Below are 26,573 nucleotides of genomic sequence, written 5' to 3' on the forward strand. Positions count from 1 at the left end.
TGTCAGCATTAAGCCTGAGGTTGGTGCGAACGCTGCCATGGGTGCTTGGTCAAACCCAGCACATACAGCCATGTCCTCCTGCCTGCTCCAGCTCCCACTTGTGCTGCCAGCACCTGCTCATGGCATGGCGGGGTCCCCATGGCCCAACCCTGCGCCTGGCTTTGCTGCCTGCACCTCAGCCTGTCTCATATCCCCAGAAATGCCTCCTTCACCAGGCAGCAGTGGGCTCTCTGAATTACTCTTCTGACCTTTCATCTCCACAGTTTGGATTTATGGCGCTGCTTAGGTAACCAAGGAAAACCAGCTGTAGTTCATAGTGCATATTTACTGATGCTATCTAACGCTGCTTTGGTATGACTCAAAATTTGCTCAAGACAGGGAATTCAAAGAAGCTGCCAAGAGAAGCTACGTGTTAGCAATGGGACTGAGAAAATCACTAATGAAATAATAATTAGAAAGGGAAAGATAAACTAAAAGGCTTCTTGTATGCTAATAGCATTACTTTGTATTTTTTTATTATTATTTTTTACACAATGATCCACATCCTTTATTAAAATAAACTGGTTTGGACCATGCAGCTGATTCTCTGAGGAGCAAGATGGCTTTTTCATAAACGAGCATGGTGGGCTTGATATTATTATACTGCGTTCACTGTATGTCTGGTTTGTGGGTTGGGTGTTTTCTCTTGTGGGAATGCCGAGGCTAAGGATTAATTTTCACTAGCACTTTAAAATCCTAGAGGGCACCACTGAACAGTTTTGAACATCGGGCTTTACGAAGATTTTACAGGTGTTGCTGTTCTTGTCTCATTTTTCGCTTTCTTTTCTCTTCACATTAAAATTATATTAAAAAAAACCCACAACAAACCACTTCAAAGTAGTAAATATTCAGTTAATGGGTGAGTACAGAAAGAAAAAACCTAATATACAAGAAGAAAAAGTATTATATTTACAAAATTTAAGCTGTTGCTTTAATGTAGTCTGTGTAACTTGCCCCAGAAGAGATGCCAGGCTGGCAACTCCATCTGCATCCACTTGCATATTCCTACAGGGGTACAATAAGCAGCTGATTTCCCAATTAAGCTTTCCCAGCAAAGTAGTTTTGTAATTTAGACAGACTCAAGAGTTTGAAAAATGAATACATATTCATGAAGTACTAATAATCCTCAGTCTAGAATGCAGCTTTTAGCTGAAAGCAGATATGACTAGCTCATGTATCACTTACCACACATCTTAACTAAAATGTGAACAAGGAAGAAATGGCTGAAACCAGCAGATTGTGTTTTGCTACGACAATAAATAATAATCGTATTCTGACTCAAGTGCCAAATGTATAGAGCTTAATTAGAGGTCAGTAGAGCATATTTCTGCTCAGCTGTTCCATTTACAGCAATTAACATGTTCGTGTAGCTTAAACTGGGTTGCAGAACGGATTTCAAAGCGTTGAGTGAAAGCAGTATCAGGGAATGGCGTTCAGCCGCTCCCAGCAGCTCAGGAGCAGCACACCTGGCAGCCGCCTGCGCCGCGCTGCTGGCAGCCTCCAGCGAAGGTGAGGGGCGGAGAGGGCTCAGCCCAGGCGCAGTGTCCGCCCAGTGTCCATCACGCGGAGGGCTGGAAGGTACCTGCCCCGGCGGCCGGGGAGGCCGGGGCTGGGCCGGCACCGTGCCTGCAAGCACCGCGGCGGGTCCGGCACCGCGCCGGCCGGGCCGCCTGTCCCTGGCCTCGCCGGCGGCACCACGCCCTCCGCGCCGCGCGGGCCCGCCCGCGTGCTGCGCCACCGCCTCTGCGCCCGCAGCTCCGCCGGCGCCCGCGTCCCTGCGAGCCGCGCGTCCCGGGCGCGGCCAGAGCGGGTGTCACCGGCACCAGCCCCGCCCCGCACTCCACAGGCAGCCCCCGGCCCGGCCCGGCGGCCATGTGCCGCGGGCGGGGAGCGGCGAGCACCGCCCGCCTGCGAGGGCGGTGCGGGGGGCGGGCGGTGCGCCCCTGGGCCGAGCCGGCGCCTCGTCCCGCCCGCCCGCAGTCCGACCGGGGCCGGCGCGCTGCCTCCCGCAGCAGAGGGGCTGCGACCGTGCTCCCCGTGGCGGCGACGCTATGGAGGGGTGCCCCGCGCCCGAGGCGCCGTAGAGCCGCTGCCCCCGGCCGCACTGCCCTGCCCTGCCCTGCCCTGCCCTGCCCGGCGATGGGAGCCGGCTCGGCCAGGGCAGCTGCGGGCGGGACGCCGCCCCCCGTCGGGCGGACGCTGCCGGCGGCGAGGAGAGGCGAGCGCGGGCTGAGGAGGGCGCCGTGGGAGGCAGGTGCGGGCGGCCCCGGCGCTCCTCGGAGCCGGGCTGGGGCGCAGCGGAGGGGAGCGGGGCCGGGCGCGCTCAGGTGACCTGAGGGGGAGCCGCGCGGGCTGAAGTGACCTGGGGAGCCGGGCGGAGCGGCGGCGGGCGGGCGGCGGGCTGAGGGACGGGGCCGGCCGCGGCGTAGGCGGGCGGGGCGGCGGTGCTCGCGTGAGGAGCGCGGGCGGAGCGGCTGCCCCCGGCTCGCCCGGCTCCCGCTGCCCCGTCGCGGCGCTCGCCGTTTGCTTTTCCCCAGCCCCGCCGGGGCAGCCCGCCGTCATGTCGCTCCCGCCCAGCCTGCCCCGTCGCCGTGCGGGGCCGCGAGAGGGGCTGGCCGGCGCAAGGCAGCGACCCGCCGAGCTGTCCCCGTGCTCCCGGCGTGCGGCGGGTCCGGGTGCTGCGGAGGGGACGGTCCGCGCCACACGCAGACCGACCTGCGCGGGGGGGACACGCTCAGCTGAGCACAGCCGCTTGGAAACCCTCTAAAGAAAAGCAGGGCAGGTTTTGTCTTCCAGTTAGGCTTTCTTTGCTTTTTTTCTCTTCTAGCTGCGTTACGGTTCCCGTAGAGACTTTGTTGCTTCACCTCAGACCTATGTGACTGAGGCAGAAGGATCATGACCGAAGTTCTCTTCTCTGCTGCTTTGAATGGAACTGAACCCAACCTGTTATCCAGCAGTGGCTGGCCTGCGGGAAATGCCACCACCAAGTGTTCCCTGACGAAAACCGGCTTCCAGTTCTATTACCTGCCCACTGTCTACATTCTGGTCTTCATCACTGGTTTTTTGGGCAACAGCGTGGCCATCTGGATGTTTGTCTTCCACATGAGGCCTTGGAGCGGCATATCGGTTTACATGTTCAACTTGGCACTAGCCGATTTCTTGTATGTCTTGACTCTGCCTGCCCTCATCTTTTACTACTTCAATAAAACAGACTGGATCTTCGGAGATATTATGTGCAAGCTGCAGAGGTTCATCTTCCACGTGAACCTGTACGGCAGCATTTTGTTTCTGACTTGCATAAGTGTGCACAGGTACACAGGCGTGGTGCACCCCTTGAAGTCGCTGGGGAGGCTGAAGAAGAAGAATGCAGTGTACATCAGCACTCTGGTCTGGGTCATCGTGGTGGCCGTGATTTCTCCAATACTCTTCTACTCGGGAACGGGGATAAGGAAGAATAAGACCACAACATGCTACGACACAACAGCTGATGATTTCCTGAGAAGTTACTTCATTTACAGCATGTGCACCACGGTGTTTATGTTCTGCATCCCATTCATACTGATTCTTGGTTGCTACGGGCTCATTGTGAAAGCTCTGATTTACAAAGATTTGGACAATTCTCCTCTCAGGAGAAAGTCGATTTACCTGGTTATTATTGTGTTGACAGTCTTTGCTGTGTCTTACCTTCCCTTCCACGTGATGAAGACCTTAAATCTAAGAGCCAGAGTGGATTTTCAGACTCCACAAATGTGTGCCTTCAACGACAAGGTTTATGCCACCTACCAAGTGACGAGGGGTCTGGCCAGCCTCAACAGCTGCGTCGACCCTATTCTTTACTTTCTGGCAGGCGATACCTTTCGAAGGCGGCTTTCCAGGGCTACCAGGAAATCGTCCAGAAGAAGTGAGCACAATGTGCAGTCCAAGAGTGAGGAAATGACTCTCAATATTTTATCAGAGTATAAACAGAACGGAGATACCAGTTTGTGAGCAAATGTGAAAGATTTGGGAATAGTTTGAAAAAATCCTCCGCTTTGAGACACCGTAGTGCTACAAACGTGTGAGGAAAATCTTACCAGTCTCTCAAAGTTGTTTTAGGTAAAGCCTCATTATCTGATCTTAGAAAAAGCTTAACAAAATCAGTGGAGGAATTTCAATGGAAAATAACCTGTCAAATTTCTGCTTTTCCTTCTCCTTACGATATTCTCATTTCTTTCTGACTTGTGTCAGATAAAGTAAAATGAAGTAAATCCCCTACAGGAAGAAAGCAATCCAAGTGCTTCTGGTTTAATGACTTAGTCTCCCACGTTCAAAAAATGTTCCCAATCAGCCTCTCTTTAAAAATAGGAAATAAAAATAAGAACGAGCAGTATCTCTTCTGAGGCTCAGTCCACATACCTAGCCTTCCGCTCATCATTGTAAACATTGTAATTTACATTGCCATTGTAAACAAGTATTTAAATCAAAGTCATGATGCAGTTATCTCACCTTTATAGTTTTATTATTTCTTCATCTAGTGTTGATAATTATTTGGTAGTTTGGTGGAATTTCTGATTCAGTCTCCTTTGAGTGCTGGTGTTTTACAAAAGGTAGGCTTACTGATGTGTGCATGATTATGCTTTCAGATTGCGATGGTTGTTCATGAAAAATCTGGACCACCCTTAAAGGCAAATTGGCTTCCAGGTGAACTGACACCTTGGCCACTGGCAGACAGATAAGCAGGTCTCGCTAGAAGCTGGTGCAGGCAGGCGCCTGCTTCGCACGTGCACATAGTGGTGTGTTTCGTGAACAGATGTCGGTGTGCAAACGCGTGGGGAGGTGATTTGGTTCTGAGCAGCTGATGGTCCGATCCTGCCTTCTGTGCTGAGGAAAGCCAGCGCGTTGTCAGCGGAGGAGCTGCAGGACAGGGCTGAGCATGGACTGGGCTTGTCTGGGGAGTGCCCGGTGAGCTCTGCAGAGCCGGGGCGAGCCGCCCTTCCCACAGGCTGACCAACAGCTTGCTGCAGCGCGAGCACCTGACTGCTGGTGTTGGGAGCCTTGCTGGAGGTCTTTACGGGTAAAATGTGAGAAATGTGTGTGCTGAAAATAACTGTACCTTCGGAGCAGTAAAACTACAGTCGCTTGAGTTGCCTGCGTTTTCATTTGGTACAAGAGTATTTCTGTTCCTGGCAATCTTTAGAGATAACATAAGAGTTGTTTCCCAAGAAAATAGTTATTAAAATGGATAATATAAATGGATTATATTATATATATATAAAATAGTTGCGAATTAATTTTTTTGTACTGTGACAAATAAATCACTGTATTAACAAGATGTTGCAATGTACTACAGACTAAATCTGGCCCTTCATTGTATATCTTCTCCAAATGTGGAATAGGTCATCCAAAATTAGCCAAACTGCAATATTGTGTAACACAAGAGCTAGTGGTCAGAGCACAGGCGTCAAAATCTTACATGGGCAGTCTTACTCATTTCTCATATTTCTAAGAAATGTATTTGAAAATATTGTGTGCAGCATGCTCTGAATTATACATTTAGTGTACAAAATTTAAGTTCTGTGTAATCCTAAGAGTGATTTTAACAGATCTTTGTTCCTCCAGTCTTCATAGTAAAATATTTACATTTTACTTACTAATTTCCAGTGATTGGTAACAAACAAGAATAGCTCTAGTTATTTCTTGACAACATTGTAAAGCAGCTTGTGTTCACATGTACAGCTTCTTAATCTGCAAACTCCCTATTTATTGAACTTATTTATTAGAAAGCTGAATGTAAAGTTTGTAAAGTGTGGTTCTCAGTGTTCATATGCAGAATTGGGCATTAATGGCAAATTTAACAGCATGGTTCAATCACTGTAATACTGCGTCTTCTAGCAGAACATCTTTATAATAAACTCAATTCCACCCTGACTATTCACTGTTGATATGTAACCTAGTGATAAATTAAGCTACTGATTTATAGCCTAGAGATAAATTAAACTACTGCTTAGGAAGCATAGCTTCTTAAAGCAGTGTTAAGCTCTCATTTAGCCCTATAAGATGAAAAATGTAGAGGTAGTGAAGACATTCCAGCCAAGGGTCAATTGCTAATTAATCCCTACTGACAAAAGACTGTGGAACAGCACAGCCTATTTATATCACCGGAGAATGAGCCTGTTTCACAATAAATGACTTCTCCTATTATGTGATTATTTGAGACTTCATTCAACTGAGGCATGTCTTGTTTGGAATAGCAGATGAATTAAATGGAGAACAAGCATAAAAATAGGATATTCTCTGAATCTGCTTCTGTAGGTCTAAAATCATCTTCATTTCCTGGCATTTCGTGGTCTATTCCTCATTTTTCTTTCAGTTAGGAGATAAAATGTTCCACTAATTCATGTCTGAAAAAAGATCTTGAACAGCCACAGCAGAATGTGAAGCCGCACGCCCAGGTTGGTCCTTATGGAGTTCCTTACAGTTGTTTTGCAATATGTCTCTCTAATGTGGCAAAATCGGCTCACTATTACAGTGTGTATGAAATCCAACAGCGTTCTATGGGCCCAGCTGCAGCAGGCTGGGTGTGATGCAGGAGAGACCCACAGCTGGATGGATGCCCTGCTGGGGAGACCCACCTTCTGGACAGCACTGCCAGTGTTGTATTATCTTTCCTGCAGTCTTCTGGGTCTTGGACACCTGCGATGTTTTTCTCCTTTCCTCATGAACTGTTAAAAGCTCTGTCTTTCACTTTGACTCACTGAAAAGGACTGTGCAATTGGCCAGTTGATTACTGAGGTCTGTCCTGATACTTCATTTAATGAAGATGGCTCTGACTGGTGATCAGCCACAGCAGGCAGCTGCACTCAGCATCTTCACCTCACGGAAGTGTATGGGAGCCTCCTGCCAAACACCGAGAAGGATCATTAAACACATTTTACGCAGTTTGTTTTCCTTCTTTCGCATCCCATGATCTGCAGAGCCAACACCTCAAACTGCATCCTGCTCCAATGCAACTCTTTGCTGTACACATACTGAGATGTCACAGCCTCCTCCAAATCCAGCTGGAACTTGAAACTGAGCCTTACAATCTCATGTAAAGCTCCTGCTCTCTTTTTAAGCATCGCTGTATTAGACATGGAGTAGTCAGAACCAGTGCAAAATCACATCAAATTCGTACCTTCTCCTATGTGATTGCTTTTTACCTGCAACATGGCAGAATGGTGTCTGTTGGACACCATGTGGATGAACCCAAGCAGCTCCTCTCCAGGCAGTGTGATGGATGGAGCCATTACCTCCTGGGCGACTTGCAAGGCTGTTGTTAAATATTTGCCTTTTGGCACATACCCTTACTGTGTATTTGTGGAAGACAGTCAGTCCACCAGCCTTAAAGGCCCAAGGTGATCCCTGTGTTTATCTATAATCCTCTGTGATGGGTGTAGTCAAAGAAGCCTTTCCTAAGCCACTCGCCTGGAGTTTCCTTTTGATGTATCCAATATGCAAAGGGAACTCAATCTCAGCTACAGCCTTTGGGCTGTTAATTAATAATCAGTGATGACGAGGGGTTGTGTTTTGTTTACTAGGAATGAGATTCAGCTCATTGTCTCACTGCAGGAAGACCACCAGAAGTTCTACCTTCGCTTGTGTTGTATTAGCTTTCAACTAGCAAATGAGATTAAACCTTCTATGGTTTCGTGGTTATGCTTTTAACCTATTTTTTCTCTGGGTATATTTGGGAATCTTTTAATAACTACAAACACACCAAAAGGTTTGAAGTAGTTATTTAAAAGCTTAAGTTTTGCCAAAGCATTCTATAATGATCCACACCAAAACAAATCATTATTCATTAGCTATATTTTGCTTCTTCCAGCTCATAGGGTTAATTTTTTTCTCATTTATGCCCATTAACTCTTGCATATGGCAATCTTTTAACTCGAAGTAAGTATGAAACCTATACATGAGCTGCTTTCAGTTGTACGTTTTCGTAACACAGCGCCATGGATTTTGTATTTTAATCCAGTTTATATGACACCAAGTTAATGAATTAAGGAGCAGACATAGGGAACCAGAAGTATTTTGCCTGGCCCTGCTTTCAGCAGGAGGTTGCACTAGATGCCCTGGCAAGCTGCCTCCCAACCTGAGTTCCCCCACAACCCTGTGGATGGTGGCTGTGGGAAGCTGCAGGGCTGTTGCTATGGCTGACAGCCCACAAGCGAACGCCGCAGAGCATCCTGTTGCTTTCCTGTTCACATAGGACAGAAGCTGAAGGTTTGGTCCTGTAGTGTGGGCCCATAGACTAAAGCTCCAGGGCCATGCCAAGTTCTCCTAAGCCTGGCATCCTCGTCTTCCTTGATGAGGAAGGACAAGGAGGATGGACACACACAGAGCTCCGGGCACTCGGCCGAGTGGCAGGAGCCCTGGGGAGCAGGCACTGCCACTGTGGCTGCTCTGGCTGCCCGGCTCAGCCTGTCTGGAGGCCAGTGAGCACATGTCCTGCTAAGACCTGGGCAGAAGCCACCACGGAAAGGGGCTGTTCTTCCCCACTGTCACGCACAGATTGTCCTACCTGGAGAGTCAGGTCTGTAGCAGTGGAAGACACTGGCCATGGAGGTGCCTCGAGGCAAAAAACCTGCTAATTGCCTTTCTGGAATATTTTTTTCCCACCCCTTGTCACTAGTTTTTTTCTTCAGATTGATCCAGAACAAAAATATTAATAAAGAGTGATGTCTTAACACAGGTATTACTTATTTTTGTGATAAGCTCATTATTTTTCAAGTCTATACATTTGTATTTGTTACCTGCAGTGGTTAGTCTTCCCCTTGGGTACAATTTTTGAAGGCAGCTATAAGCCTGAAGTTGAATTTGAATATGAAGAATTTATTCCAAGCTCCTGAGCAGCCGTGTTAAGCAGCTGCGGATAGTGCAAGCACTGGGACCAGTAGAGTTGCAGAGGGAAGCACTGACTTTGGGTGGAAGTTGGTTTAGACAGACACTAAAAGCCCTTGACTTTAAAAAAAAGGCCACACTGTAGCTGCTTGAATAGGACTGTTTCACTCTGCTTGCATTTGTGGTATTATTTCTAACTTCAGGTGCTGTGCACTGAATCAGAACCTGCTGCAGAACAGTATTTCTGCAGCCTAACTCAATAGGCACAATAATTGCAAATACTTTCAAGATATACGACTTGTGAATTAAAACCACTACTTATTTTGTGGCCGTGAGTTACAATGTGTTTCAAGGATATACGTGAAAATGTTTATTTTTCTATTGTACTGTGATTTTAATATTGTTGAGCGAGTTCAATTTTTGTGCAAATACTAGTGAAATTTTATTGCAATATCCGCAGATAGTGTTACTTGGTATTTAAGCTCAGGTTATGTAACTGCTTTAATTATATAGTAGTAAAATAATCCCCTTATTTGTCTATACTTTTAATGAATAAAAGGATTTTGTTTTTTAATAAAGCACGAGGTGTACTTTTGCATGTACATTTACTGTTAGGCATGGCTTTTGAAGTTACAACTATTTTTAGTGGCAGCAGAACTGCAGCCACAGAGTTGCTGGCACTGTACCTAGCAACCTCACTTTGAAACTGCTCCAATAAAATTATGAAACACTTTTTCTGCCTTTTGTATTCTTGCAGTTAATTCATGTTTCCAAGTGATTATTCAGGCAGCAATATGTACTTAAGAACAGATAATAAAAGATTTGCAAAACATATAAAATTTAAAACCTTGGGAAGAACCAAGCGGATTAACTGAGAACAAAGTGATTAAATGAAGGATGCTTCGTTTTCTAGGATTTTAGGAGACAGCATGTCCACAGGTGGCAGGTGAACGACTCACCTCACAACAGAGAGGAAGTACATACGTGTGTGGTTTGGCTGGCGGAGGGCTGACCCAGCACCCCCCAGCACCGCTCCCATTTCCAGCATTTGGCTGGAGAAGAACCTCCTCCCAGTCCCACTTTCCCTTCTCCTCAGCAGCTCTTTCTTGGGTATTTATTCCTCTGGTTACTGTCCAACACGTGCAACTGCAATCGGACAGCCTGCAGTTCACCACCTCATCTGTACAAAGCTAAATCTATCTTTACAGAAACTTTCCTTTTTCCTCTTTGTCAATGGCTGCTGCATTTTGATTTTTTGCAGGATGCAGAGCGACTGTTCCTTCCTAAAAGGCTTAGCATCTAAAAATCAATTCGAATATTTAACCCTCTTTTTTATCCATACCTTACCTGACAGTATAGGTATTTCAGATTTTATGTCACCCTCTATTTTCATGCCATTGACTTGTCTCACTGCCTGCAGCTACCCTAACTTCACACAGCATGGAGTTTTGTTCTTCTTCCCTCTTTACTCACGTGGGACGGCTGCAGTGCCCAGAGGCACCCCACTCCTTCGGCTGGGCATGCTGCTGGCAGAGTTCAGGGGGCTTCAAGGGGCCAGGCGCAGGATGCTGGGACCCTGCCTCTGCTGTCTCCTGCATCCCAGCTTCCCACAGCAGCACGGCTGCTTCGGGGGACCTTTGGACAGTTCCTGTCATCTTCTTTCTGGCTCAGTAACTACATGAGGCAAAATCCTGGAGCAGGGACCAAGGGCCCAGACCCTCAGCTGGAGCTGCCAGAGGAGGGACAAGTCTCTGTCGCTGAAGACTTTTTGCTCTTGGAAACTGAAGGTACAGGGTGCTGATAGTGATAATGGGGTGCAAACTGCAGGTACATGGGATATAATATATCAGTATTCAATTTATTTCACCTGCTTTATTTTAAGATTTATTTACCTCTTGGGTTTTGGGGGTTTTTTTGTTTGGTTTTTTTTTTACTCATTCTTGGTTTTTCTTTGCACTTCATGAAAAGGTTTCAGCTTTGCTGTAATATTCCTTTAGTTGTAATGATATTTTCTTGTCAGTAAATGGATTCATCTTCAACAAATAGCACTGTTTCATGCCTTCTGAAGTTCCCTCTTCCATCCAGCACCCACTAAGATCCGACAGCCTCTTCCACCATCAACACAGAAACCTTTAAATGCTCACAAGTAAGTCAGGTCTAGAAGCACTGGAGTTTGTAAAGCTCTACTCTTGCTGATTTTATTTAACATAAAGAGCAACATATAGCCTGTAAACACCATATTTTAGTACTTGAACTGATTGCACATTTATTTCTGGCTTCCTTTAGCCTTGGCCTAAGGTGAAAATGCAGTTTACTTTTACCCTGGCAGATGTGAGGCAATGCATGGACATAGAGAATATTCGTTTATAAACTTTTTTAAAATCAGCTTACAGCAATAGAAAGTAGAAGACAAGCCTGTGGTGATAAGCAATGGGCTGAATAGATAAATAATTAAATAAATGTGGGTTTTCAAACTGTGCAGCTCAGGTTGCTGCTGCCAGCATCAGGTTTCTGCTCCAATGGGAGTGGGAGGGAGATGCTGGGAACTCTGCTGTATGGTTCAGGCTGCATTCAAGTGGGTTGGGCTGAGAGTAAGACAATGTTTGGGGGCCACTGGGAGAAGTGATTCATTCCCATGGGGTTTACCCTGAATTATTACTAGCAGCAATGTGGGCAGCCACTGCACGGTACGACTGAACTCAACAGGGTTCTAGCCCCGCAGCTGTGCCTGCATCCCCGCAGGGCTTAAACCTGGCCAAGGGTGAGGGGTGAGAGATGCAGGGCTGTTTGGTATCGCTGAGATGGAACCAACCATGTCTGCTGGCAGAAATATAAATACCCGGAGACTTCACGAATTATATGGCAGCTGAGTGTGGGTGTCACAAATTTTAGCAGTGCCTCCATGTGAAGTACAAAGAGGACAGTGAAGCACCAGGTGTATTTATAGCCCTTGGGGTGCACACGCTAGCACAGTGCTGCTTGGGGAACAGTGTCACTCCTGTGCAGGGTGGCAGTGACTCCCTGGTCTCCTCAGCCCTGCAGTGGGAGCAGGATGTAGAGGTGACCACCCTCCTGTCAGCTTGTCTGCTGCTCCTGGCCAGCATCTGGGCTGTGTGAACTGCTCATCTCACTGCCAGGACAGGAGCTGATGTGCAGGAGATGGACGGGCTCTCTGCACCTACAGCAGCCCCAGCCCCTTTGTGGTGTTCGGTCTCCTGCAGGGTCATGGCAGCCAGCACTAGGCAACAGCCCGCAGGAGGGTGTCCTGAAGCTTGGGAGTACACCAGACTTCCCTGCCGAGATTCAGGCAGCGACTCCCATGGGGAAACCTGTTATCAGGGTCCAGAGCAATTGTGCCTCTGCCTGTGTGGGTCCCACTGGGCTGCTGCCTGCCCATGGGAGCATTCTTGTGTCTGAGTGACCAACAGATCCACTCATTTAAAGTGCTCAAAACACCATTTACCCTTCCTGGCATTTCCATATAGCCAAGGAACAGCAGAGCTATTTAAGTAAATAATTCATAAAAGTCTTCTCCATTCAGTTTATGGCATGCAGCAGCACCAACAGCCACCCTGCATGCTCCTCCCAGAGTCTGCAGCAGTGACTGGGGGCCAGACTGAAATCCATAGGAAAGAGCCCTGCTGCTCTCATGGACCTTACCCAGGAGGGTGAGTGCCTCAGCTCTGTTTTAGTAATGTTAAGAACCAAAGCCAGGTCCTAATACATGTTACTGGCCGTTGACGGGACCTCTTCCAGGCTTGCACCGTATCAAAGAAACACAATAGCTATGAGCACACTGTGACACAGGGGTATCCCTCCGCCTCTCAGCCAGACACCCAGGACATGGTCCTCCTGGGCTTGTCCCCTGCCTGAGGACTGCAGGGGCACATGCCCTGGTGCCATGTAGGCATGCAGGCACCCACTGCCCCCCTGGCAGCATGTGCTCTATAACAGAGATTTCTCTGTGAACGTGGGGTTGGTTGGTTAAAAATGCATTTCCTGCCACTGCGAATAATGGCCTTTTGTAAGAAACTGATTTTTCTCCAGGGTGGTGACTGAGAAATGACCTGGGTATGAAGTTAATTCCAGCTCAGCAGAGTGGGGTAAGAGGCAGGTGCCAGGGCAGTGGCAGCACAGAGCCGGCACAGCGCCTCGACTGACCTGGCAAGCAGCTCAGGAGAAAGCGGAGTGAGGATAATGCAAGGGGCAAGCACTCAGGAGAACACAGAACCAACTGCTGAGCTGTCAAGCAGATTGGGTTACTGTAGTGCCAAGGCCCTACCCTTGATATTAGGGCACCCAAGTAGACAGAAGGAACTGACAGAGGCAGGGAAAGAAATATCCTGCACACAGCCAAGCATCCTGAACCAATGCGCTGGAGGCTTGGGGCACAGCCCTGGCACCAATGGGTGAGGACTTGCTCACTTGGTTTCTCTGGGCCCTAGCTGGGAGAAGCTCTTGGAGGTTATATACAGTTTTCATACCAAATATTATGCTATTAATTTCAGAATTAAAGAGTACTTTTAAGAAATTCTGTAAGTTTCATTCTTTGCAGAATACTTGCATGGTAGAATTTGAATATCCTTAATATAAACACCTGGGAAGTTCAGTCATACATAGAAAATAAATAAACTTTGCATTGTAGAGGAGAAATTATGTGTTTGATATTATCGGGTCTTTTTTATGATATATTCATCAAACAATGCTGCCTTTATTAGAGGCTGCTATTTTCTTTCACTGATACTCCCACGAGCAAGGAGTGTCAGCTTCGTCCCTGGTGACCAGGAACAACTCTGGCACGGCCAAACCCCTCCTGTGCTGAACCAGGACAGGGATCTGAACCTGCCACCTCCCACCACAATGTCGGGCTCAGGCAACCCAAAGTTCATCACTCCTCCTTTGAATGTCACACCTGACACTGTGGTGTGCAAGTCGTCATTAAAGTGAAGAGACTGCAGTTCTGCTGTGGCTGCTTTGCCTGGGTACTGCATGGCTCCACTGGCATTGGCCACCCTTTGGCTGGGTCTTTCCTTAGCCAAAACACGCCAAGCAGCTGTGTTGGGTGTCCTCAGGATGGCCAGAAGCTGCTTCTGCACCACAGACACCAGGGATTTGGTTAATCTGCACACTGAGGAATTTTTTCTGCTTCCAGAAGTCTTCAGCAGCAGAGAGAAAACCATTCTGGACCAGCAGGTGCCTTCGGAAACTTAGGTTAATGCAAAATGAAGTCATACCAATTCTGTCTCAGCATACAGACAGATTGGTGCATCCCATGTAACCAGCAAGAGCAGTATATCGAGTGGATTTTGTTCCTGCTCCAGGAGAGTTGTGAATTAGTGATGCAGCCACACAGCACATCCCGGGGGACACAAGCATCTTTGGCAGGACACTTGAGACCAGCAGACTAGGACTTGGGCGGAGATTATAAAGTCTTGGTTAAAAATAATAAACCGCTTTGCTATAGAGAGGGGACTGTACCTATGAATCTTAGTTTACAAAGTCAAACATCATTTTTGCGTAAAGAAATCACAAATGAGCAGCCCCTTTGGATAATTTTGTGGGTGCTCTTCTACTGCTGGCAGCTGGAGGAGCCGGCAGAGCCCGCGGGCAGGGGAGGCAGCGAGGCAAGTCGACACTGCTGTGAAGGGCCTGGGTGGTGCTCACAAGGGGCGGGAGCCAGGACAGAGCAGCGTGTGCAATTGTGTAATTATTTTTTAACCCTGGCAACTCCCATTTCCCTGTTTTCTATTGTATTCATTCCATAACCTGTGATGTCCCCTACTGCATACCTCCATGGCAGCTACTCTGGGCAGCAGTGAAAGCTGGGGACCACCAACTGGCACCCAGCTGCTGAACCAGCCCATCCCCAGCCCATCCCCATCCCTGTCCCTGTCCCCATCCAGAATGCTGGCTCCATACAGGGCTCCAGAACCTGTCTGGGCACAGCAGAGGATGGGTTTTGCCTGTCCATGCTCCCCTCAGATGCAGTTAGGCAAATTCAACATGAAAAATGGCCTTTCAAGGTTTTTGTAGCAATTAGCAATGCGGCGACACCAACCAGGCCAGATAGAAGCAGCGTGCCCAGGCTCTGCCTGTGCTTTCTTTTGAGCTGCAGCTTTCATCTGCCTCAGTAATGTGTCAGGACATGTTTGGCACAAATAAAAAAATTGTTGTTTAACATTCTTGTGTATTACTGAGCGGTGGCAGTGATGCTTCCTGTAAAACATATCTGCAAGCATGGCAAAGCTGTTTGATATTACAGCCTTATTTAAAACAGCATTTAGATAGTAAAAGCAGTCATTTCCCTCCATCCCCACATACCAGATACCCATTAAAATTCCTTCTCATGCTCTTGCACAAAGACTAATTTTGGCAAGAGCCTGACTTGCCCTAGATTTTTAAAAGACTACTTGTTTTAAAACAAAGTCCTTCGGGGAAGGGAGAGAGCTGGGAGAAAGATTGCTTCCTCTCCCTGCCCACCCCTGTCCCACAGCAGCCTAAACACCCCCTGGCTCTGCCATCCCCATCCCATCACCCCTAGCCTTGACATCCCCCATCCTGTCACCCTCCAGCCCATCATCACCCTCTGGCCCATCACCCCCGGGCCCAGGCGGGAGCAGCATCCTCCTCCTCCCCCACTGAGGGGCCTCCCGGTCCTCTGAGGGGTGCTGGAGGGGAGCACGAGCTTCGGGCACTGCGCAGGAGGAGCCAGGGAAGACTGAAAGGCTGCTGTTTGCCTTGACATTTACACGCTAAAAATAAAGTTTTCAATGTTAAACGCTTTTAAACAAAATTATGCCCATATTCAGATATTACTTAAGGGACTCAATTCAGAGTAAAAGCTCTGGTTTTATAAGTCAGATCTTGCTGCCATCAGCATAGCTTTTCACCAAAAAGATCTTTTATTTCTAAGTTGTTTCCTAACCTTCGGACATCAGGCAAAATGTCACTTGACAGTGATAACTGAGCACAGCAAAAATCAGAACGAAAATGACCTACAGGTGTCCAATGTAACACTACAGAAAATAGGTACAGAGAAACCCACGAAGGCAAATTAACAGCTAAACCCTCACTTCAAGCAGATGGAGAAGGCTGACTTGACTGTTTGGATGCGATTCAATGAAAATGTTCTCTAGCCTTCCCTTTCTGCATGGGGAATAAATCTGCAAAGAAAAACATTTCTCTTCGCTGTTTGCTGGCAGGACTGGTATCATACCAGTGATATCTAGCATTGCTATGGCCAGCTTCATATGTGTTTCTTAATAAGTACACTGAAAAGCTTCTTTGGCTGGCTCTGGCATCATCAAAAGGCTACTAAAATGAAGGTTTAATACCAGTGGATAAATACCAGTGAATACCATTCCCCAGTAAATGGCTGTGTAAGTAGTTGCCCTTAAATGATGTACATAAGGAAGCAGACCTGATTTTTTGGCTCTCTGCAGTGCTCTCGTACCTGCTAGGAATGGTTCCATGGAGGGATGCTGCCTTTAAAACCTCCATGGGGGCTCATGGGAGCCCTGTTCACAGCCAGCGATGGCGCCCAGCTCAGAACCCACCTGCCTGCTCCCAGCCGCCAGGTGAAATTCACCCCACCACCCTGCACAGGACTCGGACACTGAGAAGGGGTCAGAGCTGGTACCCACGCTGTCACCCATGGGCCAAATCCGCTGCTACTGACACTGGCTGAGAGGCTCCAGGTTGGCTTCATGGCCCCAGCACGTGGCTCTGAACCTCTGCTAGCAGGTTCAGTCACAGTCTCTGCTCATTTAAGCTCTCCTGTAACTGATACTGGAAGGGATGACTCAGTCCTAAGTATAGTTATCTGTACCCAAAATAGAGCCGAGCCCTGCCAGCAGCTGGCCCGGCTCACCATGTGCGTGGCAGCCCGGTAATGACTCCTAAATCAGCAGGAGCCAAAGGTGCGATGCAGAGTGGCAGCCCGCAGGCAACACGGGCTTTTCACCTGCTCAGGAAAGCCCACCAGCCGTACGGGAGGGGATTCAAAGTAAGCCTTTGGAAATGAATTCACTTCCCTTCCCAGAACGGCATGGCTACTCTATGTTTTTATAGAAACAAAAGCTTTTAGTTGCTACCTTTCTTAATCAAGGTATACTAACCAGAGAGCTTATGAATAGGATCAGTTTACACAGCATCTAAATATACACCACCAACTACATACATACATTCCTAAGAGGGGGTGGGGGGTATGCATAACTATGTGCATGTGCATGTGTCCCTAAAATGCTAAGATCCAATTGTAATTTGTACTATTTTTTTACACCTTAAATGACACATTTGAAATTGTTCATTGCAATACTCAGCCTCACAGAAAGAGAATTTTTACAGCTTCTGTCTGAGATGGCTTCTACCACCCTCATTTGACAAGGGCTAAAGAAGAAGGTACTACTATGAGCACTTTCCTACAAAGCCCTGCGTGCTGCCTGGGCTTGGAGCCACAGCCCCAGCAATGTGTGCTGGCCAGCAGCACACAGCACTGAACCCAGCTCCATCCGCAGAACAGCCCCCTTCCCCAAAAGTCCAATATCGCAGTGATCAATCTGCTTTAATATGGCCTTTGCTGCAGTTACCATAAGCATTTTAGGATTTCAAAGTTAGAAATTCCCAATACTTTGCTGTAAAGGGCAGGCAGGCAGAAAACAGGATGCACAGGCAGCGCACAAATGGTGCTTTTGTAACTTGTTCAGCATGCCATGAAGCCCCCTGTGACGACAGGAGTTGGGAGCAGATCTAGGAGCACTGGTAAGTTCACACTGGTGGGAAATCTCCAAGAGGCAATGGAAGAGCCGGAGCCTCTCAGTCCCATTGTTCTTTTCATCAGCATCTGACACCAAGAAGATGAGGGGCTGTGTTCCAGGCTCTGCTTTGCCTCTTTGACTGAATCATTTAAAACATTAAGCAAAAGAATTTGCCTCATTGGCTAAGATAAACTTACATTAAATTGTGACAGGGTCTACCCCAGCAAACCCAGAAATAATTTGCACATTGTGAAATGTTCCTGCATCTCATCGTTGCGACCCTGCTGCCAGCTGGAGAGGCACTGGCTGTGCTGCTGCCTTGCCTTCCCCCACCACTCTGTTATGCCTAATGGCAGCTAGTGAGTACAAACCTTGGGCTTAATTACTGCATTATGACTAACCTCACTGTCATTACTACCTGTAATTAAATGCCAGATTTAATATTTGAAGCTAAGCAGGTGACACGGCAGGAACGGAGGCTGCCCAGAGGAGCCTTGCTGGGGTGCGGTGTTTCCCAGGCGGATTTTGGAGCCAGGGCACTTTCAGCAGCAGCTGCCAGATCTGCTCCTCCTGCACCATCAACATGCAGGTAGGACAGGCTGAGCCAGCAGGGCAGCCGAGGTGGTCTGCATCCAGCTAATGGGAGGGAGTAGGCCCAGCCTGATGAGGACAGCAGACTCATTCTACCATGACAAAGTGCAACTGAATACCTAATTTTCTGGGTTTTTTCTGTATCTTCTGAGATACCCTCATCCTGCTCAATGCTGTCAAAACAGCAGCTGCTTGGTTTGCCCGTATTGGTGCCTCTTGAGCTGGATGTATTGCACCTCGCCTGCAGCAGCAAGGGCACATTCTCAGCACAAGGCACTAAGAAGAAGTAGGATGTTGGGCATGAACCAGGCTGTATACTCGCACAAAGCCCACAGGACCCTGGGCTGAGCCAGACTTGCACCCCCAGAAATCCCACAGGATGCCGGGGCTTGTCTGGGCTGTGCACCCCCAGAAAGTCCCAGTGATGTTGGGTCTGATCCAGGCTGCACACCCCCAGAAATCCCTTGGGATGCTGGGACTGATCGGGGCTGTGCACCCCCAGAAGTCCCCTGAGGACACTGGGGCTGAACCAGGCTGTATACCCCCAGAAATCCCCTGGGACACTGGGTCTGATCCAGGCTATGCACTCCTGTACAACACAGAAATCCCAACTGGGAGCTGCAGCAGCATGCCTGCCAGGCCAGTGCTCCTTGAGAAGCTTTTGGTCTTCTTTCCTAGTAATACTTTTAAGGGTTTAAATATGCATATGAGATCACTCAAAATGAGTCATATTTCAGTGTCATCTAATTATTAGTTATAGTATATGATATTTGCCAGCTCATATTGTAAACAGTTACTTTATATAACATGTGCAGAAGTGTGCCAGGCTGCCAGTGGTTTTCAAGATCTCTGCTTTGAAACTGATTTGAGTGTGATGCTCGTTTTAATCGACTCCAAACCTGCAAAGTTGTTAACAGGTTTAATCCAGCAAAATGAGGTGTAATGCAGATGCAGTTGCCATGAAACCTTTTGAACCACCCTCTGTAGGTGAAGGAGATCATTTCCTAGATGCCTAATGCCCTTGTTAGCACCAATGCTGTGATTTATAGAGAAGTCAACAGCAACAAAGAACAAAAAAGGTCCCTGTAACACTGTTCAGTTTTGAGCAGGAAGGATGAGTCAGGCCTGGCACCGCTACCCCTCCCGTAGGTCTGCCTGGACTCTCACTTGCAAAATATCAGCTGATCTTGAAGATTCCTGCTCTCCTTACAGGCTACAATTTGCCATTTGCAGACTTCAATGTAAAAATATGTCAGTGCAACCTGGACATGTGCAGTACCAGGTGCTGAGCAAGGAGGGTTACTCCAAACAATCTAGGCAGGGGCATCAGTACACCATCATGCACAGGCAGCAGAGAGCAATTTAAATCTCTAGCAAGGCAGGAGAGTGGCATTTTGGTTCCACTTTGAGACAGGACAAGGGGTTTGTGGTGTGCAGCTGAACAGAACAGTCACTGCCTGTCACTGCCTGGGAGCAGGCAGGCACCCACATGCCATCCCCAGACCCATTACCCGTGCTCCCTTCAGGGTGATGCACACGGGTGCTGCAGGACAGACCAGGTCTGAGCTCCCAGCCTGGAGCTCAAACACTGGACCCCTCCATTGCCTTCACACCACTCAGGCGGATGTTTGCCAAGCCAGCCCCTCTGCCATCTGGTTGTGTTCTGCGGCTGCTCAGAGCAGCCTCAGCACAGTGCGGAGGCACAGCCCGGATCCCAGCTCACTCCCACGGCTGGGCTCAGCAGAAATGCACTGGTTACCGGAACATGTGGCACAGCCCAGGTGGGCACTTCCCAGGTCGGAGCAGGCTGGCGAGGGCTGTGGCACAAACCCAGCAGTCTCCAGCTGTGAGGAGCTATGGTCCGCAGCCTCATGCATACAGCCTTTGCAAGTGGCTGTGCTTGCCAGCTGCTTTTAGCTAGCACCGAGTTTATCCTTAGTTCCGTGGAGAAGAAAGCAGCCTTGTTTGAGGAGAGAGCTGTGTTGTGTGACAAGACTTTGTCCGCTTTCATGCTCGTGCTGGCAGAGAAGGTCAACCAGCTCAGGGGCTTGCCTTTTCCTCCCAGCCACCACGTGCTGGGCCCTGTCAGCAGAGAAAACAACTATCGGGAGTGGGGAGGGACAAGGCTCTGGTAAAAGAAGCTTGTCAGGGCTTTTGGGTAGCTGTGAGAGATGCACACCATGGATTTTATTTTGCAGAACTTGCCCTGTGAGTTCAGCACACACAGCACACACGCATGCACAGCACGCACAGCACACCAGCAGGGAGAGGGAAGGGAAGGAGGAGGAGGCAGTTCAGCCTCTCTGCCAGGCCAGAGGCAGCAACACATGCAGTGCCTGCAGAGTCTGGAGCATGACAGTGCCACCACTTACACTGTAGCTGCCCTGGTCAGCACCTGCAGGGACAGGACTTGTCCCCCATCACCCCCACACAGCCCTTTGAGCCCGGCCAAAAGCACCTACCCTCAAAACAAGCAGAAACTGCGCAGAAGAGGTTCTAGGGATGGCATGGACACTGCAGGTGTTCAAATGGGCTTTGCTATGGCTGGCGAAGGGCCTTTCTGGCTTGGAAAAGGGAAAAATATTCCCTCCAGCCCAGTGCACATTGGCACTGTAGTTACTCAGTCACCAGGAAAGCTGGGAAACAAGCAGCACATGTTCTGAGGAGCTGCTCTCAGCCTTTTCCTTGTGACTTGATGTCTCATGGCTTGCAGGGAGAGATGTGTGCTATTATTTCAACTTTGTTGTGACTGATGATGAGAGGCAAGGGAGCGCTGGAGGCTGCTGGCACTGCTTGATTTTAATAACTTCCGGAGAACTTCTCATTGCTTGTCTTAGCTCACATAACAATCCATGGTGCTTCACCCACTGTCCCCATGCATCTGGCGTGTCAGGAGCTGGATATTCAGGAAGTGGTGCAGCCAGGCAGGCAGGCAGCTGCAAAACCTCCTGAGAGGTGCCAAGGCTCCAGCACCGGCATTTTCCTCTGCAGGATGCCCCAAGTGTGGCTGGTTACTCCCTGCCTCTCCTAAGCGCTCACCAAAGCCGCTGCAAGTATTTCACTCTCTCTGGTTACCACTGTACCTCAGCCTTGCTGCCTTTAGCGCACGCTTCTCCTCACAGCGCTTCCCTGGTCTACGGGAACAGTGCCAGCAGGGGAGAAGGGGATGAGGAGTGATAGGCATGCCCCAAAGTCCATGGAGCAGCAAAGCATTTGGTCAAAAGCACTAACCACTGCATCAGCTTTCTCAGATAGTCTGGATCTATAAAAGCCACTTAACTGGGATATAAACTTTCTCCAACAAATCTCATACATTTGCCTTAGTGCCAAGTGACCATTAAATGAACATAGTCCAAAAACCACATTAGCACATCCTAACCAGTGAGCCCCAGGGATGTCAAGGGCAGCTGGAGAGAAGGGGTACAAGCTCCAACCCAGCCTACTTGTGCTCAATGTCTCCGGCTCAAGTGTGAAACCTGATGGTAGACAGACCAGGTTCATCATGTGGGATCAGGGACTCAGTCTCACATCCAGCAGCTTCAAGATGATGACACAAGGCCTGATTTGGCCAGGCAGCACTGGCGATCATTCTGAAGCCCAAGGTGCCAGCACAGCCCTCCAATTCCTAAGCACCCTAAGCACAAGCAGTGATGTTCCAGGCAATGTCAACAGAAAACTTCTGCCACTGCATAAGGTGCCTGATGCTTTGGACAAACCCTCTCACAGCTTCTGGAAAATAAGCAAACAGGGACTCTTCATCAGGGACTGTAGCGATAGGACAAGGAGTAGTGGGTTTAAACTTACACAGAGGAAGTTCAGGTTAGATATAAGGAAGAAGTTCTTTACTGTGAGGGTGGTGAGGAGCTGGCACAGGTTGCCCAAAGAAGTGGTAAATGCTCCGCCCCTAGCGGTGTTCAAGGCCAGCCTGGACAGAGCCTTGGGCAACATGATCTAGTGTGAGGTGTCCTTGCCCATGGCGGGGGGGGGGAACTAGGTGATCTTAAGGTCCTCTCCAACCTTAACCATTCTATGATTCTATAAGAGGAGCTGAGGACAAGAAGCGAGGGCCACTGACATGCCCTGGGAGAGCTGGCAAAGGAGCAGCCCCGTGCCCAGCACTTCAGCCCAGACCCTTCCCCTCCCCACCACTTCTGCTCCCATTCACCTTAGCCATAAACTCTCAGCAGAGATTTCCCAGCTGGCAGCACAACAGAGGAGCTGCATTATCTTTCCTGGCTGCACTTTGAGCTCAGGCAGCGAAGCGTGAACCGACGGACACCCCTCCTCACCAGCATCCCCCAGTTTTCCAGCCTCCCTTAAAAACATCTTCCCAAACCCTGCTGCTGCCACTGCTCCAGCGCTATTTTTAGCTGCAGGCTGTCATGCTCTTTCTTAATAGACTGGGTTAAAACAGTAAGACTTCACACCTAGGTTTAAAGAAATTGATTAGCACATTTTGCACGGCCATTTGTTAGAAATGCCCACTGTGGCGGCAGAGGCTGGCGCGGCCTCTGTCCTCGAACACCTCCTGGTGCTCTCATCCCTTGCGCCTGCCGCGGGCCAGGGACTCTGGTTCCCAGCGCTTGCTCTGCTGCAGACAGCCCCTCCTTGGCCAGATAGAGAAAAGGGAAAACCTGTGATCTTAGTGGGTTCAGTACTGGGTGGAAGAGCTCAACTCAAAAACCGACCTGAATCAGAGCTGCTTCATACGAGATTCTAATGAGGTAGAGAAAACCTGAGCAGGTGGAAGCCAGAGCTCCCTCTGCAGCTCTAAGACATGACATTTCTCCTGCACCAGCATGTCATCTCCACCACCACCACGTTGCTCTAGCAGAACCAGGCGCCTCTGGGACTTGCTATAGGGTTACAGAGCTGAAGCTGTACCCAGTTGTCTGGAGCCACCCCTCTCCCCCCCAGGCTGCCCCTGCAAAGCACAGACCTGGCTCCCCACTCCTGGCAACATAAAATTACAGTGGCAGCACTGGCTTTGGACTGTCAAGCTCCCCAAGACACCCAGCTCCACCACCCAAGGCGAGTTTGGGGTGATCTGGCAGCAAGCCCCTGCTCCCCCCCACATGCTGCCTCCAGCCACCCAGGAAGGAGCATTGCCCCACAGCAGGTCCTACAGAGGAGCCATAGCCCCGGGGCCCTGGCACCTCACAGCCTCACACCAATGATGATTAATTGCTGAGCAAATGTCCTTTGCACTCCTAGCGCTTAGCACTAACCTGCTACTCAGTAAGCATCAAGCAAAGCCAGAAACACACAGAAAATGGATTTTCCTCTAAAAACAAAAAGTATGGCTGTCCCCTGGTCATGGTCATTTGCTCTAAAGCTCATATTTGGAAAGGGTATATAAATACTGATACAAATGTGATCTCTATTTTCAAAGCCTTTTAAAAGGCTACAGTTCAAAAAAAAAAAAAAAAAAACAAAAAAACAAACCCACAAAAAACCTAAAGGTATTTCTTTAGCAAGGACTTAACTGAAACAGAGACAATTAAGTGCAATCTGCTGCATTTCCAACTACTTAATTAGAAACAGGACACTGTAGGAAGTTATTATACCACATAATTTCAGTAAAAAGCCTTTCATGAAAAGATTAAACACATCTATAATGTGTGAAGATATGAGCAGGTTATAATTACTATTGACCTCACCTCATCAGCAGTATTTAATTGATGTCAGGGTCTTTGTCTGCTTGTTCAAGTTAATCAGCATCCTTGGTCCTCCAAAGACTACATTTGCAAACCTCCTAAGGAAGTAGAAATCTTTCTGGGTTTTTTTTCTCTCTTTTCTTCAACACGTTTTTCTGAAATGCTGGCATGAAATGCTGGCATCTCTGGCTCTGCCAGGGGCACTCACTGCCTGTGTTTTTAAAATAAAACACTAAAATAGCTGCTCAGAGCCACCTCCTGCCACTTGTGTTTCCCAGCCACTTGCAGCATGTTCGGTTTTTCTGGAAATGTAATTTTACACTTTGAGGAGTGAGCTGCTCCCAAGTAGGCTGCAGGTGTCATACAGGGTTTTTTCCCAGAACCACACATACCAAACCAGGCAGACACCTTTCTGTGCCCAGGCCGGGATGCTTGGGGTAGGACAGCCCCTGGTCCTGAGTGCTGGGTCCCGGCCCCACGTAACCGCCGGCCCCCATTGTGCTGCTGCAGCACACCCCACCAGGCCTTGCAGCCTGGCAAAGAACTGGTGGCTGACCCTGTTCTTGTATAGATATGCACATATAGAGGGTTTATAAATATGCCAGAAGCCGGGAATGCATATGTATGGGCTGCAGCAGCACGGTGAACGGGGGGTGGGTAGGCTCCCCCGGGCTGTTCTGCTCCATTGCAGGCATTCATATTTATAGGCAGGGTTTATTTAAGTATCAGGGGTTTTTTTTACCCTTCTGGCCACCGAGGAGCTGAATGCCCTATATAATGGGTGTTAAAAGCAAATCAGTGCACAGACTTTTAAAAGAGTGATGCTACAGTTGACAGACTGGAATTTATGCTGTGCCTCAAGCGCAGTAAGTTTGAAGTGACAAAGTGTATGAAAGCTCGTGTCCAGACTCCAGGATGGAATAATTGCAGTCAAACTTTTCTTAAATGAAACAGATTACCTGATTATAGCAGAATCAAACAGAGACAGGACCAGGAAATGTCCCCTTTGACACTGACATACCTTTACTGTAAAATCTGTTATGGAAAAAAAACCAAACCCCAGCAGCGAAACATTTCTCTTGACCTTGAGCATCAAGCTCAGTCCTGATTAAATCCCCAGGTGCTGGGAGGGGATGGCGTCTCGGGGCACTGGGTGCTGCCTCAAGCTCCCCACAGCCGTGTCCTGGCTCATTGGGTACCTGAGGACCCTCATCCAGGGAATGTCCAGCAGAGACTGGGGTGGAGGATGTGTTCCTCCATGTCTTCTTTCCCCTCCCTTTCCACCCTGCAGATGCACAGAAAGCAGATTTGGAGGCAGGGCACCCCTGGCTAGTGCAACACCGAAGTCAGGATTGCAAGGTTTTCTAAAATTACAGAGCAACTTCTTTCCTTCACCTTTCGTTGAGTTAAGCTGATTAGTACCATTTAAAAAGAAGAAGAAAAAAGTATATTTTAGCAAAGCTTCTCTACCAAGTGCATTGAAGAGAAAAATAATTCTTTTCAGAGGACCTGAAACTATTAGGAGAGATTTGCTGCAAGAGTTCCTCCTCTGCCCAGCTCTTTACAGACATCCACGTGTTCTTGGTTTCGTTTAGCTTTTTATTTATTAAATACTAAGGAAAAAATATGTTATAGCTGTGATGGGCTGAAGCAAGGAAATGTCAAACAAGTTCTGTGTCACCTCCGCAGGACACAAACCCACTGCTGGTTTAGGCAAGTCCCACTTAGCATAACTAAAGTTTTTTTAATGTCTCCTGCTTAGAAAACCTACTGACTTTTGCCAGCTTCCAGCTGGGCTCCGTAGGAAGCAGCATCTCTGCCAGGAAGCCTTGTGTGCTGGAATTAAGGCTCGCCTGGTGCCGGACTTCATTGCTGTGAGCAGCCCCCTGCACTCTCAGGGACCAACAGGACACCAGTGCTGGCAGCTCTCAGCTCTTCCCAAACACTCCCATTACAGACGTTTGCTGACACATAATCACAGAAATTGCTATATGCTTACATTATTTTCTAGAGGTAAGTGTGTGATGATACTCCACACCATTTGAATCGGCACTGCAGCCTCATGGTGGGGCTCAGCAAACCCTCGATGGACAATCTCGTGCCACTTACCAGCCGGGCAACACCTCTGAGAGCTGTGCCCCATGTGTCACACTGTAACCCTACCTCAGGACACTGTTTAGTCTATGTTTACGCTTGCACAAGTTGTGCTTTCAGCTAAAGGCAACAAAGGCTAAAAATAAGTAAAGAAACAAACTGTTAGAGACTGATTATTCTGACAGTGTTGGAGCAATGAGCACGACTGGGGTCACTGGTGGCATTGGGAGCACTTGGGACCACTAGACATGGCTGTGCTTCTGTGAGGAGCAGAACAGCTCCTGACCTACTCTACCTGCCTGCTCAGCCCCACAATGGACCCCACAGCTTCAGCTGGGCAGGTGACCCATGTCCATGCAGCAACAACTGACCCAAGCCGTGAAGAGGAGGGTCAGCCTGGCCAAGCAGTCATGGAACAAATCCCTGTGTCCAGCCTTGACTATTCGACAGCAGTCCTCAAGCCTGGGCAGCTGCTCCAGCTCCTTTCAAAGCAGCCTTTTATCTCCTTTCACTTCAGCCTTCCCTTCTCTTCCCAACTCCATTTCTCCCAGCATTCCTTCCCAAGCCTGCTTTTCCA

At 48.6% G+C, this 26,573-nt stretch overlaps 1 protein-coding gene across 2 annotated transcripts; it reads left to right on the forward strand.

The window, feature by feature from the left end:
* The first annotated feature begins 1,765 nt into the window (after positions 1 to 1,765).
* Positions 1,766 to 9,631, forward strand: P2RY1 (purinergic receptor P2Y1). 2 transcript variants are annotated; one of them, XM_030494953.1, is made up of 2 exons: positions 1,766 to 2,293; positions 2,867 to 9,631. In XM_030494953.1, the coding sequence occupies exon 2, from the start codon at positions 2,935 to 2,937 to the stop codon at positions 4,024 to 4,026; it is 1,092 nt and encodes a 363-aa protein (XP_030350813.1). In that variant the 5' UTR covers positions 1,766 to 2,293; positions 2,867 to 2,934; the 3' UTR covers positions 4,027 to 9,631. The 2 variants fall into 2 exon arrangements, with proteins under 2 accessions (XP_030350813.1, XP_030350814.1); XM_030494954.1 differs by having other exon boundaries at positions 1,990 to 2,366.
* Positions 9,632 to 26,573: the final 16,942 nt, after the last annotated feature.

The sequence above is a fragment of the Strigops habroptila genome, chromosome 8 (genome assembly GCF_004027225.2).
Source record: "Strigops habroptila isolate Jane chromosome 8, bStrHab1.2.pri, whole genome shotgun sequence".
NCBI classification, from domain to species: domain Eukaryota; kingdom Metazoa; phylum Chordata; class Aves; order Psittaciformes; family Psittacidae; genus Strigops; species Strigops habroptila.